This window comes from Larus michahellis, chromosome 1, assembly GCF_964199755.1.
Source record: "Larus michahellis chromosome 1, bLarMic1.1, whole genome shotgun sequence".
Classification (NCBI taxonomy): domain Eukaryota; kingdom Metazoa; phylum Chordata; class Aves; order Charadriiformes; family Laridae; genus Larus; species Larus michahellis.
The window spans coordinates 215,963,426-215,982,833 of record NC_133896.1 but is presented as its reverse complement, the minus strand read 5'-3'; the positions used below and the strand labels follow the sequence as shown (position 1 = coordinate 215,982,833).

Sequence of the window (19,408 nt, the reverse complement as noted above, 5' to 3'; positions counted from 1 at the left end):
TTTAGATACACAGCTCTGGAGGCTGGAATACAGATTTTGTACAATATGCCTCATTGGAGTCCAAGGATAAAGCTCTGATGGAGCGCAGAACAGTCCCATACACCAAACACTGCAGAAATCGTGATGCATTACAGGTTCAACCAACTACCACAAGAAAGCACAGGTAGCAAGCTCAACTTATGTATTCTTACCTTTCTATAAGAGCAACCTTGAAAAAGTAAGGTTCAACTACACTAGCTGAAAATACAAATTAGGAGAAGAAAAATTTGCCTGCAAAGCTCCAACTGTCGATCACATCAAAAGCAGCCTAAAAATACATATTTTAATAACATCTCTCCACAATGAAGAGCTATACGTTGTAGTGGAAAGCAAAGCATTAAAGAGAAATGAGATCTAACACTCAAAAGCAGTCATCAAAAGCAGAACAGATGCCTGGATGCTTCTTGTCATTGGCTGACAATTCTATTTCTGGAAAAATTTGTTAATAGTAAATTCTGGGTTATCCTCCATAAAATAAGTGGTACCTATAGGGTGGAACACTCTCCCTGACACAAAGCAACTAAGGCCTCAAAAGTTCTTCTGTGCTCTTGGAAGTTCCCAGGTTTCTTAAGTTATCAATGGGGGGGGGGGTCAAACAAAAAGAGGCTGATTTAAGAGACTCAACCAGATCCATCATCTGTTTTACTTCCTTGCCTGCTAACACTGAAAGCTTTTATGAAGTTCAAGAAAACAAAGTGCTGTTAGTACACGTGATGCAAATAATGGCAGCAGGTTGTTGAGGCAAAAACATGAAAGAATTCGGATCATAAGAATTCAATGATTAACTTGTAAAAAAGTTGATAGCGAGCCTGGTTTACCTTTGTATATCTTGGCGTTATCACACAAGTGAAGAGTGAAGTAGGTATCCAAGAGGCGATAACCATTCTTATTGATAATGTTACGTGCAGCGATGTTCCGAAGATGACGAAGCCGACGCTAAAAATAAGAAAAAAACCTAAATAGTTAAAGAACTTCCTTGGATTGAAATTGAACCCTTTCTTTTTTTTTGTATTAAAACATTTTAACGATTTCCAAAGCACCATTGTCAAAAAAAAAATCCCACCAAACGCTCGGTTTTCTTTGGCAGAAAGCTCCTGTGAACTATAAGCATTCAGCAAAGCCATAGGAAACCGACTGGACAAGCAACAACTAGCACCTATGAGCTCAGATTAAGTAACACTGATCTACAAGATAAACTATTCTTACTCGTGTCCTATACGTAATTTTTATTCCACATGTCTAAATCACTCCAACTATTTGAGCAGCTTCAAGCAAATATGTGACACTATTAGCATCAAACAGCAGCAGTATCACCCAGGTGTTCTGCATCATGACATTGGAAACACTTCCTCACCAAAGCTATTTTCAACAAACACTGGTGAAAAAAGAGCTCCAACATAAACCACTGCCTAATCCAGAGCCAGAAGTAACTTGGCTGAACAAAACTTCCTGAATTCACAGTAATCCTGGAAACTGCTCTTACAACCTTACATGAAAGTAAAAATACATCAGACAGACCTATCTAGATTTTCAGGGAACCTGAAGTCAAATTTGTGATGTCTGTCAGCTACCTTCTGCTTGGGTAACCCAGTCCTTTTCTCTTGGATTGAATACATTAGAATATGTCACTAAGTTTTAGTTTAAGTGATTTCATCCAACTTAAACACTGTGTTAGTTTGCTACAATACTGTATCTCGAATGAAAATCATCAGGTTGAATCAATTCCCGCCCCCCACCCCCCCAATGCCAAATAGCTTTAATAGTTGTAGCTAAAATTCCCAGCTTCAAAGCATACTATGCCCTTTGTCTTTGACAAATATTTACACTATTAGCTTACTGTTAAATTTAACTAGTTAACAAAGCGATTTTGTAGGACTGTCCAGTCGCTCTTAAATCACTGCTTAGCTGGGGTTCTTATTTTAACTTTGAAAACCCAGGCATGCTTAAAACTGACTACCATGAACTTAGCACTCAGCAAACTGCCACATCGAATATATAAAGTTTTCGCCAAATCCTTCAGTATCACATTCTCCCCATCAATCTCTCAACCCTCCACTGTCTTGCTCATCTATCACAGGGGTGTTGATATACGGTGCTCTGTCCTTTTTGGATCACCGCAAACCACCACAAGCCTCAAACAACTCGTTCAGTGTTTCCTTTTACCACAGATTTCATTTTACAGTACACTACTTTCTCCCAAAGGCTTGTTGATCTGTAAGTCTGGATCCACCTTAAAAGAAACACTCTCGCACTGACCAAAAGCAGATTCAAAATGCTTTTGAAACCCAAAGACAATGTTTCTGTTTGCAGCTTGTCCTAAAAGACTTTTAACAAGAGTTGAAAGGCTATAATCTGTTTTGGAATCACAATTTGAAACTTTATATCGCTTAACATCACTTAAGTGATATATTAGTTTTCCTCCCTGGAAATATATAAGAATATTAAATTTCTGTTCATGTGACACTCAAAACCACTGGTGGATTCATGTGAAGTCTATTTATGAGTTAGACTAAAAACAGTCTGAGATGGGATGCCCAGATACCCCTAGCATACACATGCAATACAAAATTAAAAACATAACAAAACAAACACCACTTCTAAGCTGCGTAATTGCAGAACTACATGGTCTTACTTCACTAGACATTAGTATCAAGAATGTCAACAGAAAGCTAAAGCCACACTTAAAAAATACACGGACTTGTACGTTATTTCAAACCTAACCCTATAGCCATGTGGGTTTGCTGGCCATTTTTATAAGCAACTTAAACATTCCGTAAGAAATGGCTTTGAACATACATCGCACTCTCTGTAAAAGTGATTCAAGGGTTTTATGTGCCATCGTTCTCCTTTAATTAATTTCAGTAGCATACCGACCAATCATCTACCATGGTAATTCCTCCCTTCATTTTTTATTTTTTTTTTTAACACCTTACAACTTAAGAATAGCCCACATAGCATCTAACTAATCTAAAGGGGGAAACTTTCTGCAGGTCTTTTTAGGATTGCAAACTAATTGCGCGACCGGTTTAAGTAGCAGGTTACAATGAAGTAGCCCTCAAGCAAAGCCAAACAAGTTTCTCATCTTTCACTACACGCAATGAGGTTTGGAAAAAGCTGTTGAGTGTTATAACCTACACCTGCATCTCTGGACAAGAGCAGTGTCCTTACCACCATGGTTTGTGACTTCTTTGCACCCTTCAAACTCTGGAATTTATCCTGAATTCTAAAGTCTCACTTCTCCCAAACCAGTTGGAAGAGGAACATTAAATTTGGGGCTGTGAGACCACACCACAGTTGAGGATACAACATGCAACAGGTAATGAAGTCTATTTAAATCTCCAAGTTAGTCATCACTCTCCTCCTCCCTCCTGTCCCACTCCTTGTCCCATTAGCCCAGCTGACAGGGAACAAGTTTCCAATTACATGGACAATTTTCTTGTTCACACTCTTTAGTATGAGGTCATGATGGATCTTTCAGGACTTGGATCCTGAAAATAAACCTTCCAGTTTGCCCACTACGCTGTCGCTGATATTATATTGCATTATTCTGATTTCCTCAGAATTCAGAGGCAGCATTCAGAGCTAATTAACCTCTCCTGACCAAAGATAATTAGCTTTAGCCAGGAGACCCATCAACTATGAAGACATATCCAAAAGACAATTCAAACAGGCTCTAAAATTCTTCACCAAGGGCTTGCAGCTGTTCTGTGACAAACAGTAAGTATTATTTTGATGAAATTTTCAAATCTCTACTAAGCATTACCTCGTATGTGTTTCACATCTTTTTTGCTCAAGATGTTAGAATACACAAAGCAAAACACCCACTGTGTTGTTGGTCAGCTATCACTGACATCACCCAAATCACCCTGCTGCATCGCCCTCCTTATCTGTACTAATACTACTAATAAATAAGCACTTGTACAGCTGCCCAGTGAATCACACTGGGGAACCGATCTGGATGAAAATTAACCACTTCTGTCTTCTAGTGGGTTAGTTTCACCAGCTCAGCTCCTCAATATGGTTCACAATGCAGCTCTACAAGCAGCTGTGCTGATGGAAGAGGGGAAGGTGCAGCAACAAGCAGCCAAAGGCAGACAGGACCATTCAAATGAAACCACCAGCTTAAAATATGTGCAGAGCTACATACAGCCTGGAGCCCCTCTGCTGTGAGGACAGTCTGGGGGGGGGGGGGGGGGGGTTCAGCCTGGAGAAGAGAAGGCTCCGCGGAGACCTTGGAGCCCCTTCCAGTCCCTCAAGGGGCTCCAGGAAAGCTGGGGAGGGACTCTGGATGAGGGAGGGGAGCCATGGGACGAGGGGGAAGGGTTTTCCACTGCAAGAGGGGAGGCTGACACGAGATCTGAGGCAGAAATTCTTGGCTGTGAGGGTGGTGAGCCCCTGGCCCAGGTTGCCCAGAGAAGCTGTGGCTGCCCCATCCCTGGAGGGGTTCAAGGCCAGGTTGGCCGGGGCTTGGAGCACCCTGGTCTGGTGGGAGGTGTCCCTGCCCAGGGCAGGGGGCTGGAACTAGATGATCTTTAAGGTCCCTTCCAACGCAAACCATTCTGCAATTTATGATTCTACAAGCAAAGTGGAAAGCGTTTCCTTGTGAGGTATCAGTGCATTTCAAACTGCAAAAGCAACTCTTTATGGAGAAATGACCTATTATACTTGACACCAAATACAGTAGCTGCAAATAATCCTGAGTTCTTTCATTTCCTTTTTCTTTTAGATGAAGTGGGAAAGAGCAGTCGCTTCTCATTAGAGACAAGTTTTAGGTATTTTCCCTTTTTATAGAAGTATCAAGAAATCTTCATCACAAGAAAGGATCCCCCCACAGATGAGATGCTCTGCAACCAGAACAGCCATTTGAAAAAGCCCAGTTTAAAAATCAAAATACAAGTGCTACAAAAACGTGATAAAAGCTTTGGAAGCCTCATGAGTCACATAGCTCAGAAAAAGCCAGCTGTGTTTGCAAGCTGATAGTGCAGGATCCTCTTTCATACAAAAGATAAGCAAAATATGCAGATGAGTATAGATAATTCTCACCGCTATCTCCTCTAACAGTTGACAGTCTATCAGCAACACAGTCCTGAAGATCTCAGACACTACACCAGCCATCTTAATTAGACAGCCTTCTGCAAAAAAAGTTATTTTTCAACAGAGCTGTGATTTAGGTAAGCTCTGACAAGCAGAACTGATACCATCAAAAAGGGTTTTAACTTTTCCAACAGCTCTGAATTTAGTGCAGGCAGCCTGAATTCAGGTGTACCTGGATCACTGCTTAGCAGAGTAGTCAAGCAGGTTTAACAGCTCATTCTAGGGGGTTTGTGACACACAAGTTATTTTGATTGCCACAATTGTCCTAGTCCTTTGCACTTCAAGTCAATGAAGCAGTGAAATTACATACTAGGCCTTGTTATCATTTGATTTAATTGCCAGTCTAAGTTGCAACTGAGTAAAAGCAACTGCTACACAGCAACTCCTACATGAAAGAAATTAACACTTCCTGCTACCTTGAAAAAAATCTACAACTACAAACCAGAAGAGATCCACTAATTTTCCCTTAGAAGAAACCCTGAGTCGTAGTTTATATTTCAAAAACACTGCTGGAGGTAAAGATATCACAGGTTATAAGCATACGGCTATCCTGAAGACATACAGAAAAGCTTTAGATGAGATCAGAAGAGAAGAGCCTACCATCAGGTTTCATCCCTCGTGCCTGCAGAGCCACAAAACTCACTTCCCAGAATTCAGCAGCAGCATCTTGACAGAGCTGCTATGGAGCACAGTGAGACCATCCATGTGCAGCAGTGACCAGCTTCTCTCAAAAGTCAGGGGTCTTTTTTTTCTTAAATAAAGCAAAGCACTCAGTTTTCATCATTCTGAAGAACTATTATCAGTTGTTTAACGTATCTAGTGCTCCCATTCAGTGACTTTCTGGGAACGTCTCCAGAAATACCACAGGCCATAAACAAGTCAGGCTGCTACAGAATAACGTATTTTGGTCAAGATCCTCATTAATACTTTGCTTTTACATAAGATGATCCCAGAACTCTACAGTCTACCAAGTCTTCTGAGCTTTAAACGACTGAAACCACACAGTCCCTTCATGCTTTAGTTCCCTCAACATTAAGATACCCTAATCTTTCACTACCCTCTGCCTAAAATACCACCTTCTGCATCTAGACACTTGTTCCCACTCCACACAATATTTTCTTGTGCAGTCTCATGGGGAGGGTCAGAGAATTTATCCAAGCTATAACCGGCAAAAAAAAAGGAAGCTCATTTTAAGTCAAAGTTCCTCCAATTCAGCTCACTGCAGCTACATAGATGTGTCCACCACAAAAGCAGAGCAGGCAAGAGCAGAAGGTAGCAGAGGGGTTTTTTAACACTGCAGTTTCTTCATGGCTTAAACTGATCCAGGCACCACGCGCTGCTTCCCTCTGGGCCTGAGAAACTGAAGCGACACAACTATTCACTTGGGTTTATTATTGGGTTAAATCTAACAATCTGGTACCATTAATAAAAATCACTGTAGAGATGGGGGGTAGGGAGGAAGGGAAGAAAAGGGAATTAGACAAAACAAGAGAGAAGTGCACTGTTGTTACCATAAGGTCTGGACTGTTCGTGGAACCACGAGGAGAACAGCAACTACCTACAACAGCCTAAAGTATTTGTGGAATTTCATAATTATTTGTTCAAGGTCACATAATGGGTAGCAAAAACAAGCACAGAGAGTTCTGACTCCTCTTCCATCTTAACCACTTTATTATTCTCTTACAAGAATCAGATGACCCTGGGAAAAAAATAATCATGTAAGTATATCCAAGCAGGATGAGAAAACAGCCAAACACGATTTTTCTATCTTCACTACTGATCTACCACACTTACTAGCTCAGGCTCCAAGTATGAATAGTGAAGCTCAGGTCATTAATATGGGCAACAGCTAAGCCTTATTCTTTATCACATGGAGCCTATCATTTTATTAGCAGCTGAGATGATCTAATGGCTCACTGCTGGGAAAAGGGGGAGGTCTGTCTTCTTTCTGTCCCACATCTGTCTCCTCCTCCTCCCCCCTCTCCCAGTTGCATGATCTGCCCTCTTTAGCACTGGCTCCTTCAGCAGAACTATTCATGAATTCTTGTTCCCAGCAGAAACAGTGACACTTTAACATATTAAATCAATTCGCAACGGTGTCAAAGGAGCATTTAAACTTAAGGAAGGCAGGCAGTTAAGTTTCTCCCAACAACAGCCATCCAAGATGCCAGCCATCGTATAGCCCCCTCTGGGAAAGGAGGGTTAGGGCTGAAAATTCTTCCAGATGTTGATAAAAGAATGACAGTGGGCCTACTGCATCATAGAATCACAGAATGGTTCGGATTGGAAGAGACCTTAAAGATCATCCAGTTCCAGCCCCCTGCCTTGGGCAGGGGCACCTCCCACTAGACCAGGTTGCTCCAAGCCCCATCCCACCTGGCCTTGAACACTTCCAGGCCCATGAGCAAGTTTCAGAAATTCTGTTGGAGTAGTATAATTTTTAAAGAACTTAATAGATTTGAATACATTTTCCAGAATGAAGTTTAAATTCAATTAGCCTGGAAGAAGTTTTATAAATCTGTGACTGGATCCAAAAAAGGCTTTTTTTGCCCCACCACAGCACCCTGGTGGCATCCCATATAACCCATGTAAAATGCGAACATCACGCAGGTTCAAGAGTGTGTTTCTGATTCAACAAAGAATAAGTAGAGGGGAGGGGAAAAAAAACAAAAAAGAAAAAAGCAACCTTACTTTTGCCTGAAGTGTAAATACAAGTAAAACCAGTGTTAAGAAGGCTGGGAAATCATCTTGTACAAGCAAAGTCAAAATTTACAGAAATAAAAGCCCCAAAGCTGCCAAAAGCAAATCACCATTCAGGGTTTTCAACGAGGCCCGATTACCTGAAAAGCAATCTTTTTTCTCCAGAAGACATACTGTACAGGACTTTCAACACTGGCTACAATTTCAGCACCAATTCTCCTTACTTAGTCTTTAATGGAACATCCTACCTATCAGTTTTTGACATAAATACCAAGTCTTAATCTCTGGATATCATCTCTGATTTTCAGACTGCTGCCCTCCTCCTGATTGTTTCAAGTGAGAATATTCCACAAATTCTTTTCAGTTCAGGATCAGCTGTGACCTCTGTACAAGCTGGTACGTATTCTTGTTTTACCTGGCTTTCATATGAGTTTCCTAGCTTGCCTGCTTTATGATCCACAGTAGCTCTGGAAGAATTTAAGCAAAATCCTTCCAACTATTCTAGCATTAAAGCAGGGTCACAGATTAGCTAGCAACACAAACGTTCCTACAGCAAATCCAGTTGTTTCGAACTTAACAGAACTGAGCTTGCAAGGTCAGCTATTTGTCATAATTAAGTAACAGAAAAACACAGGGCTCTGAGTGCTTTGTAGCTCACAGCAGTCAGGTTGAGTACTTTTTTTTTTTCTTTTCTTAAAAAGTATAAAAGCTTAGTTCTAAAAAAAAAAAACAACTATCAAAATATGGACTGTATTTAGCCAACATGAGGATTATTTATTAACACAGCACTGCTCTACACATTATTACAATTTTCTACTTCCTCAGATTTTCATCAGTTACTTGCTGTCACCTATCCATACCAGTTTGGATATTAAGTAGCAATCATGCAACTTGAGTTCTTGGAAGTCAAATGGTAGACAAGAATACATACTTAATTCAATTTTACATAAATTTTCAAGCTGCCTTGTTTTCCAATTTGATAAAATCCACTACATAAGGTACCTGATAGAAGGTTTGGGTCAAGTTTGCTGCACTACGCAAAGCCTTAATAGTAAAGGAACATACAGCATTCAGAAACTATTTAGATGTGTTGTGACTTAAAACGACAGGAAGGACAATAAAATGCTTGTACTCCAGTTTACACGCTCACCAGGAAGATTTATTTAGAAGTTCTGTAATTAAGCAGTTTTCCACATCTTAGAGTTAAGAGAATTGCACATGATTTCAGACCTACTTCAGAAGCAAAGCAGAAGCATTTGATATGCAATTTTGTAGGACTCACCATAAGGAATTTTTGGAATTCTATTTTAATGTCATTTCAGCAGCACTTGAAGTCAGCAAGGCCCTCAAAGCTACACAACTATCATTAGTTCAATGAATCGTTTGTGGATCTCCTTATAACTGCACCCCTTCATATCTCCAGTTCCTCATGTCAAGTGATGGGATTCATCAGCAGTTCAGTAACTCATTTCCCTTTCTAAAGCTTAGCTACTTTCTGGCAACAGTCTTTAAAAAGTTATGCCTGCTATGAATTATACCTGAGGCCAACACCAGTTCAAAGATGCAATTTTTCCTGTGAAGATGCAACATACACCAAACACACCACTTCCTTCCCTCACATTCCTGAGGATTTGATGCAGGGAATGAGACACACTGAATCTGTGCAGTGTGATTTACCCAGACTAAATGACCACAAGAAAAGTCAAAACTACCTTCACCAACATGGGCTTAAAGTTATCACAGATGTGCAATTGTGGATTTTAGCTTACAGTTCCTTAAATCAAGGTGCTTCCTTCCCTTTACGCTTAGGGCATCTGAGAGGCTTTTGAAAGGGTCGCTTTAGACAGAAAACACCTACAAAGCTTTCACTTGAACACAGTAAGGCTCAATACAAGTTTCTCATCATCCGTACTCTGCCACAACTACTCCTGTTTCTGTACGGCACTGGGAGTTTCAACAAGGACAGTCAGCAAATGCAAGATGTGGTCCAAAAGGCATTAAGTCTTCCCTAACGCATATAGGGAGAAAGTGAAAGAGGAAGAAGCAGCAACAGCTCTGCATTTGAAACGGCCCATGCAGAAGTATAACTATTCTCCAGCTACTTGAATGCAAAAAGAGCCCTTCATTAGCTCAACTCAGAGTCAAAGAACACAACGTGTGAAGTCAATGTTATATCTGACAAAACATGTCAGTCTATGGTACGGCTGCTCCTTTAATGCTAATTAAAACAGCAATAGTAGTATCAGAAAATAATTAAGATAGCTAATTACACAATAACTGAAAAAAATTAAGATGGCTGTATATTATTCTTAAAAGGCAGCTACATCCTTTGGTCTATCCTCCCTTGCACCCTTCTCTTGCTAGCTAGCCCACTGAACCCTTTCCTCACCAAATAACTGAATTTACATTGGGGAGCTGCTCAGAACTCAAGTTCTACCTCAGAGCAATAATGTAAACAGTTGGTTCAGCATGAGCAAGAAGTCTTCTCTTTGCACACCATAACCACATGCAGAAAGTCTACAGTGCTGTTTTGGAGTTCAGAACCAACGAGACAACCAAGACCGATATTCAATGCAAGCCCACAGTGTTCATGTTCTTCACTAGTTTCTTCATCCTCGTCCTTTTTTCCACATGCAAAATTTGTGCTGATCTCTGCAGAAAGACTGAAACAGCCTGTTATTTAAAACATAAGGTAGGAACAGGTATGGAAGACACAGGTATTCAGGATAGCTAGTTAGATGTGACAAAACAAGACTCAAGACACAGAATTCACTTAAATTTAATGTTAGCACAAAGGGTTCAAAAGCAAAATCATAAGCCCCTGCAGGGACTTAGGCAAATGAAGTTCTTTCTGTGTATTGTTTCAACAGCTGTGTTTGTTATGGTCACTACAACATCAAGAGTGACAGACCAAGCAAGCTGGCAAACACCACAACCCCAAAGAATAAAGACTGTCAGCGCACCCTAAAAGAATTGCTCTAAACTAGGGTTAAGAAAACCTTATAAGCACTGACCACTGGCCAGACAAAGCTCCTCTTGCTAGGTGTTTATATAAGATACAAATAACAAGGAACTAGGTATACAGTCTTCCCATCTTTAACCAAGATCTTTAAGAAGCAGCAGCTAGAAATACCATCTTTTCTTATTGATGTTTTCCTCCAAGTTTGTCCAAATAAACATTTAATCATTTGTGAGACGGAAGATCAAAACTACAACTGCTTCTTTGACATAACGTGGGAACTGTGCCACGGGGTAGAAAAGAGAACACCGGGGTGCAAGTCCTACCTCATTAATAACGCCTGTAGCAGTTCAGAGAAGTCCCTTAAGCCTCTTAACATCACCTCGGACAAGAGAGCATTAGTCCATATTAGCTGCGGGAATGACCTGGGAATACCAATTAAGCAATGGAAAAAAAGATGACGCTCAGAAGGAAGGGCCCAAAAAGTAAACAGGGCCTTATGGAATAAACCATCAAGAAAGTCAAAGCAAAGGCACTTCTGACCTTAACGAACCACTTGATTTTAAGTATGCACCAAGTTGCACGAGTAAACAGCATATGTTGATTAATAACCTGAAGCATATTAATGTTTATCATGTTACTGGATACCAAACCAAGGCCAGACTAGCAAGCCTCTCTTCATAAATAAGGAATGAATCTTTAGTTACCAGCTACCAAGACCTTTCCTTCACTTAATTAAGAATATTCCCTAATCCCCCACATATCTCCTGAATAAAGCATCAAAACTGATTTATTACAGTTTTCTGACAGAACGGTCTCTCTCTAACTTAGCAACAGATCATCCAGTCTGCCAAACACACTTGCATTCCTTAAGGGGGAAAAAAAAAAAAAGTACATTGTAGAGAACAAAAAATCCAGCCCCAGATTAACAGCCAACCTTTTGGGCTACAATTACAGTTTTACAGTAACTCTAACAACTATTTCCTCCGAATTACCTCTGACAAACACAAGAGACTGGTACAGCTGGAAATGGATATAACTGTGTAAGACCACTAGATCAACATCCACATAGTGGTATTTTACTGGAGCCGCACTTCCCTCCCCACTCGGTGTTTACAAGACAGCACATGTCTAAGAGAAGTGAAAGCAATATTCAAATATGACACTTTCCAGCCGCTATTCTGATTTCCCCCAGCATATTTAGTAGGAAAGAGGAAGTAAAATACCTAAGAGTCAGTCTTTGTTTTCATATTACTCAGTGGAATATACAGCAATAGCTACATAAAACTATCTCCAAAAATGATGCTCTTTTCACACTATTTAAGTTGAAAAGCTAGTACGTGTACAGCCCTGAGCCTGCACAGTAGCTTTCTTCACTTCTCCCACATACAAGACCTCTCAAACTCATTTGCCAGCGCACTTTGAATCACCCATTTCTGCCATGTTACCCGAGCTGCTGCATACATCTTTAAAGAAAGTAGCTATGAAATCTTAACCTTGTTCTAATTCACCCATATTCTTCTCATCTTGCTTCACCCTCTACTCCCTTGGATCACCTCAAGTATCTAGACATACATCCAAGGTACTGGATTGTCACTTCCAACTGCCGAAAATATGGTTTTATTTATTATCAGAATCCAGAAGTACTCACAATTCAGAAGTATTTTTTTTTTTCCAAAGTTCTTTCCAGAAGTACTTTCAAAAGAAAAAACAGCTTTAAAGTTCACTCCACTCATGACTTCCATTCCTTTCCATCCTGGGTTCAAACAGTGTAGCAATGCAAGTTTCCGAAGTGCGTATGCTAAGCTCGTGTAATTACTAAAATTCCAGAAGCTCAAAGACTGTTAAGTGCTTAATATATAACATTTCTTTAAATGTAGCTCAATGGAACAACTTCTTGTACAAGACATTTTGCCAAATGGATAGAATCTTCACTTCTATGGTCATCAATGAGATATTCAGATCTTGTCATCAACTTCCCATTTCTTTATGGGAAGGATTATGGAATAAGAGTACGAACCTGAAAAGGACCTTCACAGTCTTTGAATCCAATCCCTTCACTACAACTCATGGAAAGTAAACATTATAGCATAGCTTCATGTTCAAAGTAGATTTTGGGGAAATTTTCTTCCTACCACTTCGGGTCTGCTCCAGAATTTTGTTTAGCCGACAGAAGTTTTTCAATTCCTAAATAAGATTTTCATCTTCAGTATTCAAAACAAAGGACCTTCCCCTGCCAAAGAGGTTTAGGATGGGGATAACCTATTGTTTAAGCAGTGGTGGGATGGGAGAAAACATAACCTGGCCACATGATACTTTCACCCAGCTACTGGAAATGCCAATATGCATTTCATGAAACCAACACGCATCTAGTCTGTCAAGTCTGTATCAGTACTGAATATAAACACATGTGATGCTCAGCTGTTTGACAAAGTCCAGAGTGCAAGGAAGCCTCAGATGGCTCATCACAGAACCATTTCAGGTCCCTTGCCCTTATCATCTCAAACCTCTGTCCCACAGGATGCAAGCTGAACTGCTTCCAGAGCCAGTATGGATGCCACAGGAGCCATGTTTCATTGCTCTTGGGTTCCTAAATATCCATCAAACTGGTTCTTGATGAATCCCAGTCTGAAAGTGAATGGAGACTACAGAGCATCCTTGGGAAGTTTCACTAAATGTTTGCTCTGTTTTGCTCTGCCCTAAACACATATCTCTGACACTTGTGGCTGAAAGCTCATTGCTGCTTCTTTCCACAGAAACTTTCACCTTCCAACAAGAGATGTCTATGAACTGAAAGACAGAGAAGATATTGGGTCACTTGGACTTTGGTCTAACACTATTCACGGCTGTGCACAGTGGCACACTTTATCCCACCCCTTCTTATCACCATGTCCATATTCACACTTAACTCCCACACATGCACTCTCCCACGCCATATATCCAAAGTCCTTAAGCAGCTCATCTTGGAAACCCGCCTTGGGCATCACTACACAGGGCATATTGAAACATGATTGACCAACACTGACCTGGAACTAAAACCTCTGATGGAAAAGACCTAACTCTGTGTACAGCTCCTCATGTATCCCCTCGTATCTATAATATCTAACTTTTTCCCCCCCATTACTTAAGCTATCTCCAGTGAGCAGAAAATTGCTTACATCAAGGCATCAAGAACATGAGTCCAAGAGTTGAGCAGTTTCCTGGGGAAAAAAGCAGTTAGAGATGGAGGTGATCTGTAGCCCCATTATAGGATAATGCCTTATGTACAGTCTAAACATCACATTGTTCTCCCTCTATAATTTGGAAGTAAGCCATAGATGATCTTCCAAAGAAAGCTTCTTGCAACTCATCATCAATCAGGGCAGTGGAAAACAGCAACGTGAGTAGACCAAACTTTTTAGCGTACCACTGGCAAGTACTGGTGGCAGAGATGCAACTGGCTGAGGAACATTTTCCCTGTGGTTGGTGTGCGGTCAAACCACTTGGGAATGAGCTGTTGAAATACTTTATCATCAGCCAAGACACAGAACTGCCAAGCTGTTACACATATGACTTAGTAATCACCTACTACACTGGAATCCACATTGGGTTTTGTTCGCTTTTCTTCTGTCATCTACTTTTATCACAATAAAGTAGTGGGGGACGTTTTTGTCATTTTCTAAAATGCTTCCACCCATTGTTTCTGAGTGATCCACCTTTGCTCCACTCGAAACGAATTATACCTACAGTTTACTCATGCCCTGATTAGCCACCTAGGCAAGAGGGATGCTTCAGTCTATCGACATGGATCTGACTGAATGCCTGAATCGCAGGCCAACTGGAAATCATTTATGTTTAAAAAAGTATGGGTTCTTTTTCTTCCTCACAACTCCCTATTCGCTGACTACAAACTGAGCATCAGTACGGCTGTTTGTACAACAGTACATGCAGTTCAAGTTCAAGCTCACAGGTCTTCGAACACTATCTCACCACCCATTAAAAGCTTCAGTCTCTCTAATGCTGAAATTGGTAGTAAAAGCTTACCAATTTCAGCGTGAAGATAAAGTTTGAAGCGCTGGAAGCACTGGTTCTGGAGCCCATGAGGATGTGCTTTCCTGTCTCTAAGACAACGACACATGACATCTGTTTTGGTCAGCAATTAGCACAGTAACATTCAACAGATCATTTGACTGCAGCATGACTGGCTATGTTAAGACTACATTTTTCTGTCCAACCCCTTCCATCTAGAATATAAGAGTCTTAAAGGTTTGGTTCCCCCCCACCCATTGTTTTGAACTGCTCATAATGACAGGACTGAAAAGTTTGTTTCAAGCATTTAGAAATCAGTAAGCTATCATGACACTCCTGGCTTTCTTGCATGGAGCAACTAGGAAGAGAAAGCGCTAAAGAATCTCTGATTTTAAAGCAAAATTATTTCATGACACATTTTCAGTTCTGTTAGACGCACTCTCCAGGAAATGACATCCTGGCATAATTACTTAGGGATAAAAACTGGAATTTTACACTTAACCAGATGCATTTCTTTATAGCCATATTTTCTATTTCCCCCACTTAAAATGTGGAATAAAACAGCAAAAGGCATTCTTAGGCCAGGTCATTCTGCCACCAATAAACAAGTTAAAGAACAGGTTAGTCAGTCTGACACAAGTGTGGTCACACTGGCAAAAGAACCTGGACATGACATTTTCACTCCCACAAAATGTGTCAGTAGCAGGAGCTTTGTTTTCTAATCAATGTGAATTTCACTGGCACATTTAAAACTAGACTAAACACAAATTACACCTTCAATACTTCAGTTGTTAAAAAGTCATTTCAGTCATTAAAAGCACTCACCCTAAGTTCACATTTGAGAATTTGGTCTTTAGAGAGATTTATAGTCATGACTCAGACCATCTTACTCTCACCCTTATACTCAAAAAAATGCAGCACTGGGTGTTCTAGAGAAAATTGCCTACTAAAACAAATCACCGAGTTGATTTCTGTGCTGGCAGGTAGAAAAAATTACCTTGCATTACATAGCACCACAATCAGATCAGACAGATTTTTGCATTATAGAAGCGGTACAACAGACTGGAATGACTTTTCCATTCTTTTTCGTGATTCTGCAGTAAAATATCCCCAGGGTGACAGCCCCTTCAAGGTAAGGTATCTTGCAATTCAGTAACAGACTTTTAAGCTCAGATAATACAGTGAAAGAGGATGATTTGTTATCAGTGTACTTTCAGAGCTTCTTGATTTGATTCCAAGCACTGGCACAGCATACAGATACCTCAGTACGTGGTCCTTGTATTTGCAGAGCACACAGCAAAACAATACCTCAGACTTTGTCACAAACTTACATTTGCTACAATTAAGATTTCTTCAGCACCCACCCTACATAACTTTAAATATTTACTCAACTGGAACATCCTATAATTGATGATTCAGTTTCTGCTCCTACAAACTCCTACAAAAGCTTCTGCTCCTAGAAAAAAAAGACTGTGTTTTGGTCTCACTTTCACAAATGAAGTCCAGTGACTAATAACTAAGGCTTCTCCCTGCAGCGTTCACTTGGTTCTTGCACAAGTCTGGGAACGACTAAAACCAAAAATTCATCAGGGAGAAGGCCATACTTGATCTCCTGAACTAGCCACTGCTCCCTGTAAAGTTCACCCAAAGGAGTGCATATGTTTATGTTCATTGACATAGAACAGGAACACATTTTAGAAAAAGTACTTGCTCTCAAGTTAGGGTCATACTTGCACGGCTCCGGTGGCCAAGAGTCACTTCCATTCCCTCCCTTTGCCCCTAAGTGGATGTCTGGTAGATTATGTTTGTCCAAAGAGCAGTTATATCTTCATTTCAAGTTAACATCTATTGATTTTTCTCTAGTAACTCTTCATTTTCACATCTGGTGACACATAGCTCAAGTAATTCGGAGTGTGTGTCTACTTCTTAATAACATTGACTGCACTGAGGCAATGAACCAAAACTTGAAGTGCAGTATTTATAAAGAGAATCATGCCTTTGGTAAGTAATTATTCATTCCCCCTCCACCACCACTGCTTAAGCTCCCGTACAATAAAAGTCACTGCATGCAAGATGGGAAAGGGCACAGACTTGGTCTGATACAGATTGCTAAACCCTCATGCACAGAACAGACTTCCTCACTTAACCTTGCTCCTAATGCTCTCCAAAATTAAAATGTGGGATGGTTGCCCAGTAAACCAAAAGCCAACTATCAGCAAACAGGAAAAACAGAGTTAGCTGAAGGAAGGATGTGATGGGGAGGGAACATTTCACCACTTTTCAGAATACACAGTACGTTTTATCCATGCTCACCTCGCACTCCATTACAAGACACAGCAGGAGAGGAGAGGGCACCCCAGCTGCTCCCGCCCCATCAGTTACCCAAACTAAATGCAAATTTATCTAGGTGTTACCTGTGCTGCGACTCCCAGCTTTAGTTTGCATCCAGTACCTCTACGGGCACAGCAGAGCTGCTCAGAGAGAGGGACATCCCCCCCGGCCTTGACTCTCCAGTAGTGGCAGGAGAAGGGCACAGACCCCAATCCCCATGCAAAGGGGACCTCACCCTCTCATCTTCCCACCAGCCCAAGAGAAAGGTGTTCAAAACCCCCTTGTCTCATAGGCCCTCCTTCCACCAGACCAGGGACTGCCTCAGGCATCCCCATAACTTGAGGAACCCCTGCTACACCTCAGGCACCCCACACCTCAGCAAGCATCCCCCCTTCACCTCAGGGCACCTCATACCTCAGGGAACATCCACCTTCACCTCGGGCACCCCCCCACATCAGGGAGCACCCCCCCTACACCTCAGGGCACCCTCCCCTTCAGCTCAGGGAGCACCCCCTCTTCACTTCAGGGTACCCTACACCTCTGGGAATACCCCCCTTAACCTCAGGGTACCCCACACCTCAGGGAGCACCCCCTCTTCACTTCAGGGTACCCTACACCTCAGAGTACCCCTTCTTCACCTCAGCCGGCAACCCCCTTCACCTGAGGTCACCCCATACCTCAGGCAACACCCCACTCCATACCTCAGGGAGCACCCCCCCTTCACCTCAGGGAGTACCCCCTCATTCAGCTGAGGCACCCCATACTTCAGGAAACACTCCCATTCACTTCAGACAGGAGCCCCCCCCTTCACCTCAGGGCACCCAACACCTGAGAAGGTACCCCCACTTCACCTCACGACATCCCACACCTCAGGGAATACCCCTCCTTCACCTCAGGGCACCCCACACCTCAGAGCACATCCCCTTACACCTCACGGCACCCCACACCTGAGGGACCAGCCCCCGCTTCACATCAGGGAGCACGCCCCCGAGCTGAGGGCCGCCTCCAGGTCCCCTTCCTTCCCCGCGGCCCGCCGTACCTGCTGCGAGGGCAGCTCCACATGCAAGGCCCGGGTGGCGGAGCCCGGGGGTAAGGCGGCGGGGCCGGCAGCAGAGCTCATCCTCACGGCAGGGCAACGGCCGAGCAACGGCTGCGGCGCCTGCGCATGAGCCCCGCGGGCCGCTCCCCCCCCGCCGCCGCCACCACCGGGCACCCAGGGGTTAATGGCGGCAGCAGCACCGGCCCGGGCCGCTCGCTACGGAGCCATATTACCGCAGTGCTGGGGGGCGGGCGGCGGGGGGCGGGCGAGAAGCGGCATCCCGCTTGCTCATTGGTCTGCGCTGCACGGAGGCGGGAGCAGGGGCGACTCTTTGAGATTCTACTGGCTGAAAGGGAAGCCAATCAACGCCCCCCTCCGCCGCCTCTGTCAAACCGCTGGAAGGGGAGCCGGTGTCGATTGGTGCGCCCACTTCCGGAAGGCGGGACGGCGCCTGAAGAAGCGGCTGGTGATTGGAGGGAGGCGTTTTGGATTGACGTGCCTCGGCCTCCGTCACGTGTGTGGGGAGATGTTTTTATCACGTGGTGGGACGAAAATATTTTGCTGGGGGGGAGGCGGGGGGGCTGCCATGGCAACGGGGCGCGGCCTGGGCCGTTCCCCCGCCGCCCGGCCTGGCTGAGGGCGGCTGGGCCTTCGGCGGGACTCTCATGGCTCGCCAGCCAGCCCCACATCACCCAGCCTGCCCCACATCATGTCAGCCTGCCCCACGTTACACCAACCGGCCCAAAACAGGCCAAGCTGCCCCACCACAAAAGGCCAAACGGCCCCATATCACCCCACCTGACCCACATCACACCGATCTGTCCCACGTCACCTCAGCCTGCCCCACATCACACCAAGCTGCCCCACAGCAGGCCAACCTGACCCACATCACATCAACCTGCCCCACAGCAGCCCAACCTGCCCCACCACAACAGGCCAATTGGCCCCACATCACACCAACCTGCCCCACAAGAGAATCATAGAATCATAGGGTTGGAAGGGACCTCTGGAGACCATCCAGTCCAACCCCCTGCCAGAGCAGGGTCACCCAGAGCAGGTGGCACAGGAACGCGTCCAGGTGGGTTTGGAATGTCTCCAGAGACGGAGACTCCCCCACCTCTCTGGGCAGCCTGTGCCAGGGCTCTGCCACCCTCACAGGAAAGAAGTTCCTCCTCATGTTTAGGTGGCACTTCCTATGCTCAAGTTTGTGCCCGTTACCCCTTGTCCTGTCCCCGGGC

General features: G+C 43.2%; 1 protein-coding gene across 2 annotated transcripts in view; it reads right to left on the bottom strand.

Moving 5' to 3' along the window:
* Nucleotides 1-18,678, bottom strand: part of UVRAG (UV radiation resistance associated) — a 112,968-nt gene extending 94,290 nt beyond the window's left edge. For both annotated transcript variants that reach the window (XM_074572301.1, XM_074572302.1), the window contains exons 1-2: nt 18,171-18,678; nt 858-975 (exon numbers count right to left, since the gene is read on the bottom strand). In XM_074572301.1, the coding sequence (XP_074428402.1) occupies nt 858-975; nt 18,171-18,251 (199 nt within the window). In that variant the 5' untranslated portion in view covers nt 18,252-18,678. The remainder of the gene's footprint in view (nt 1-857; nt 976-18,170) is intronic.
* Nucleotides 18,679-19,408: the final 730 nt, after the last annotated feature.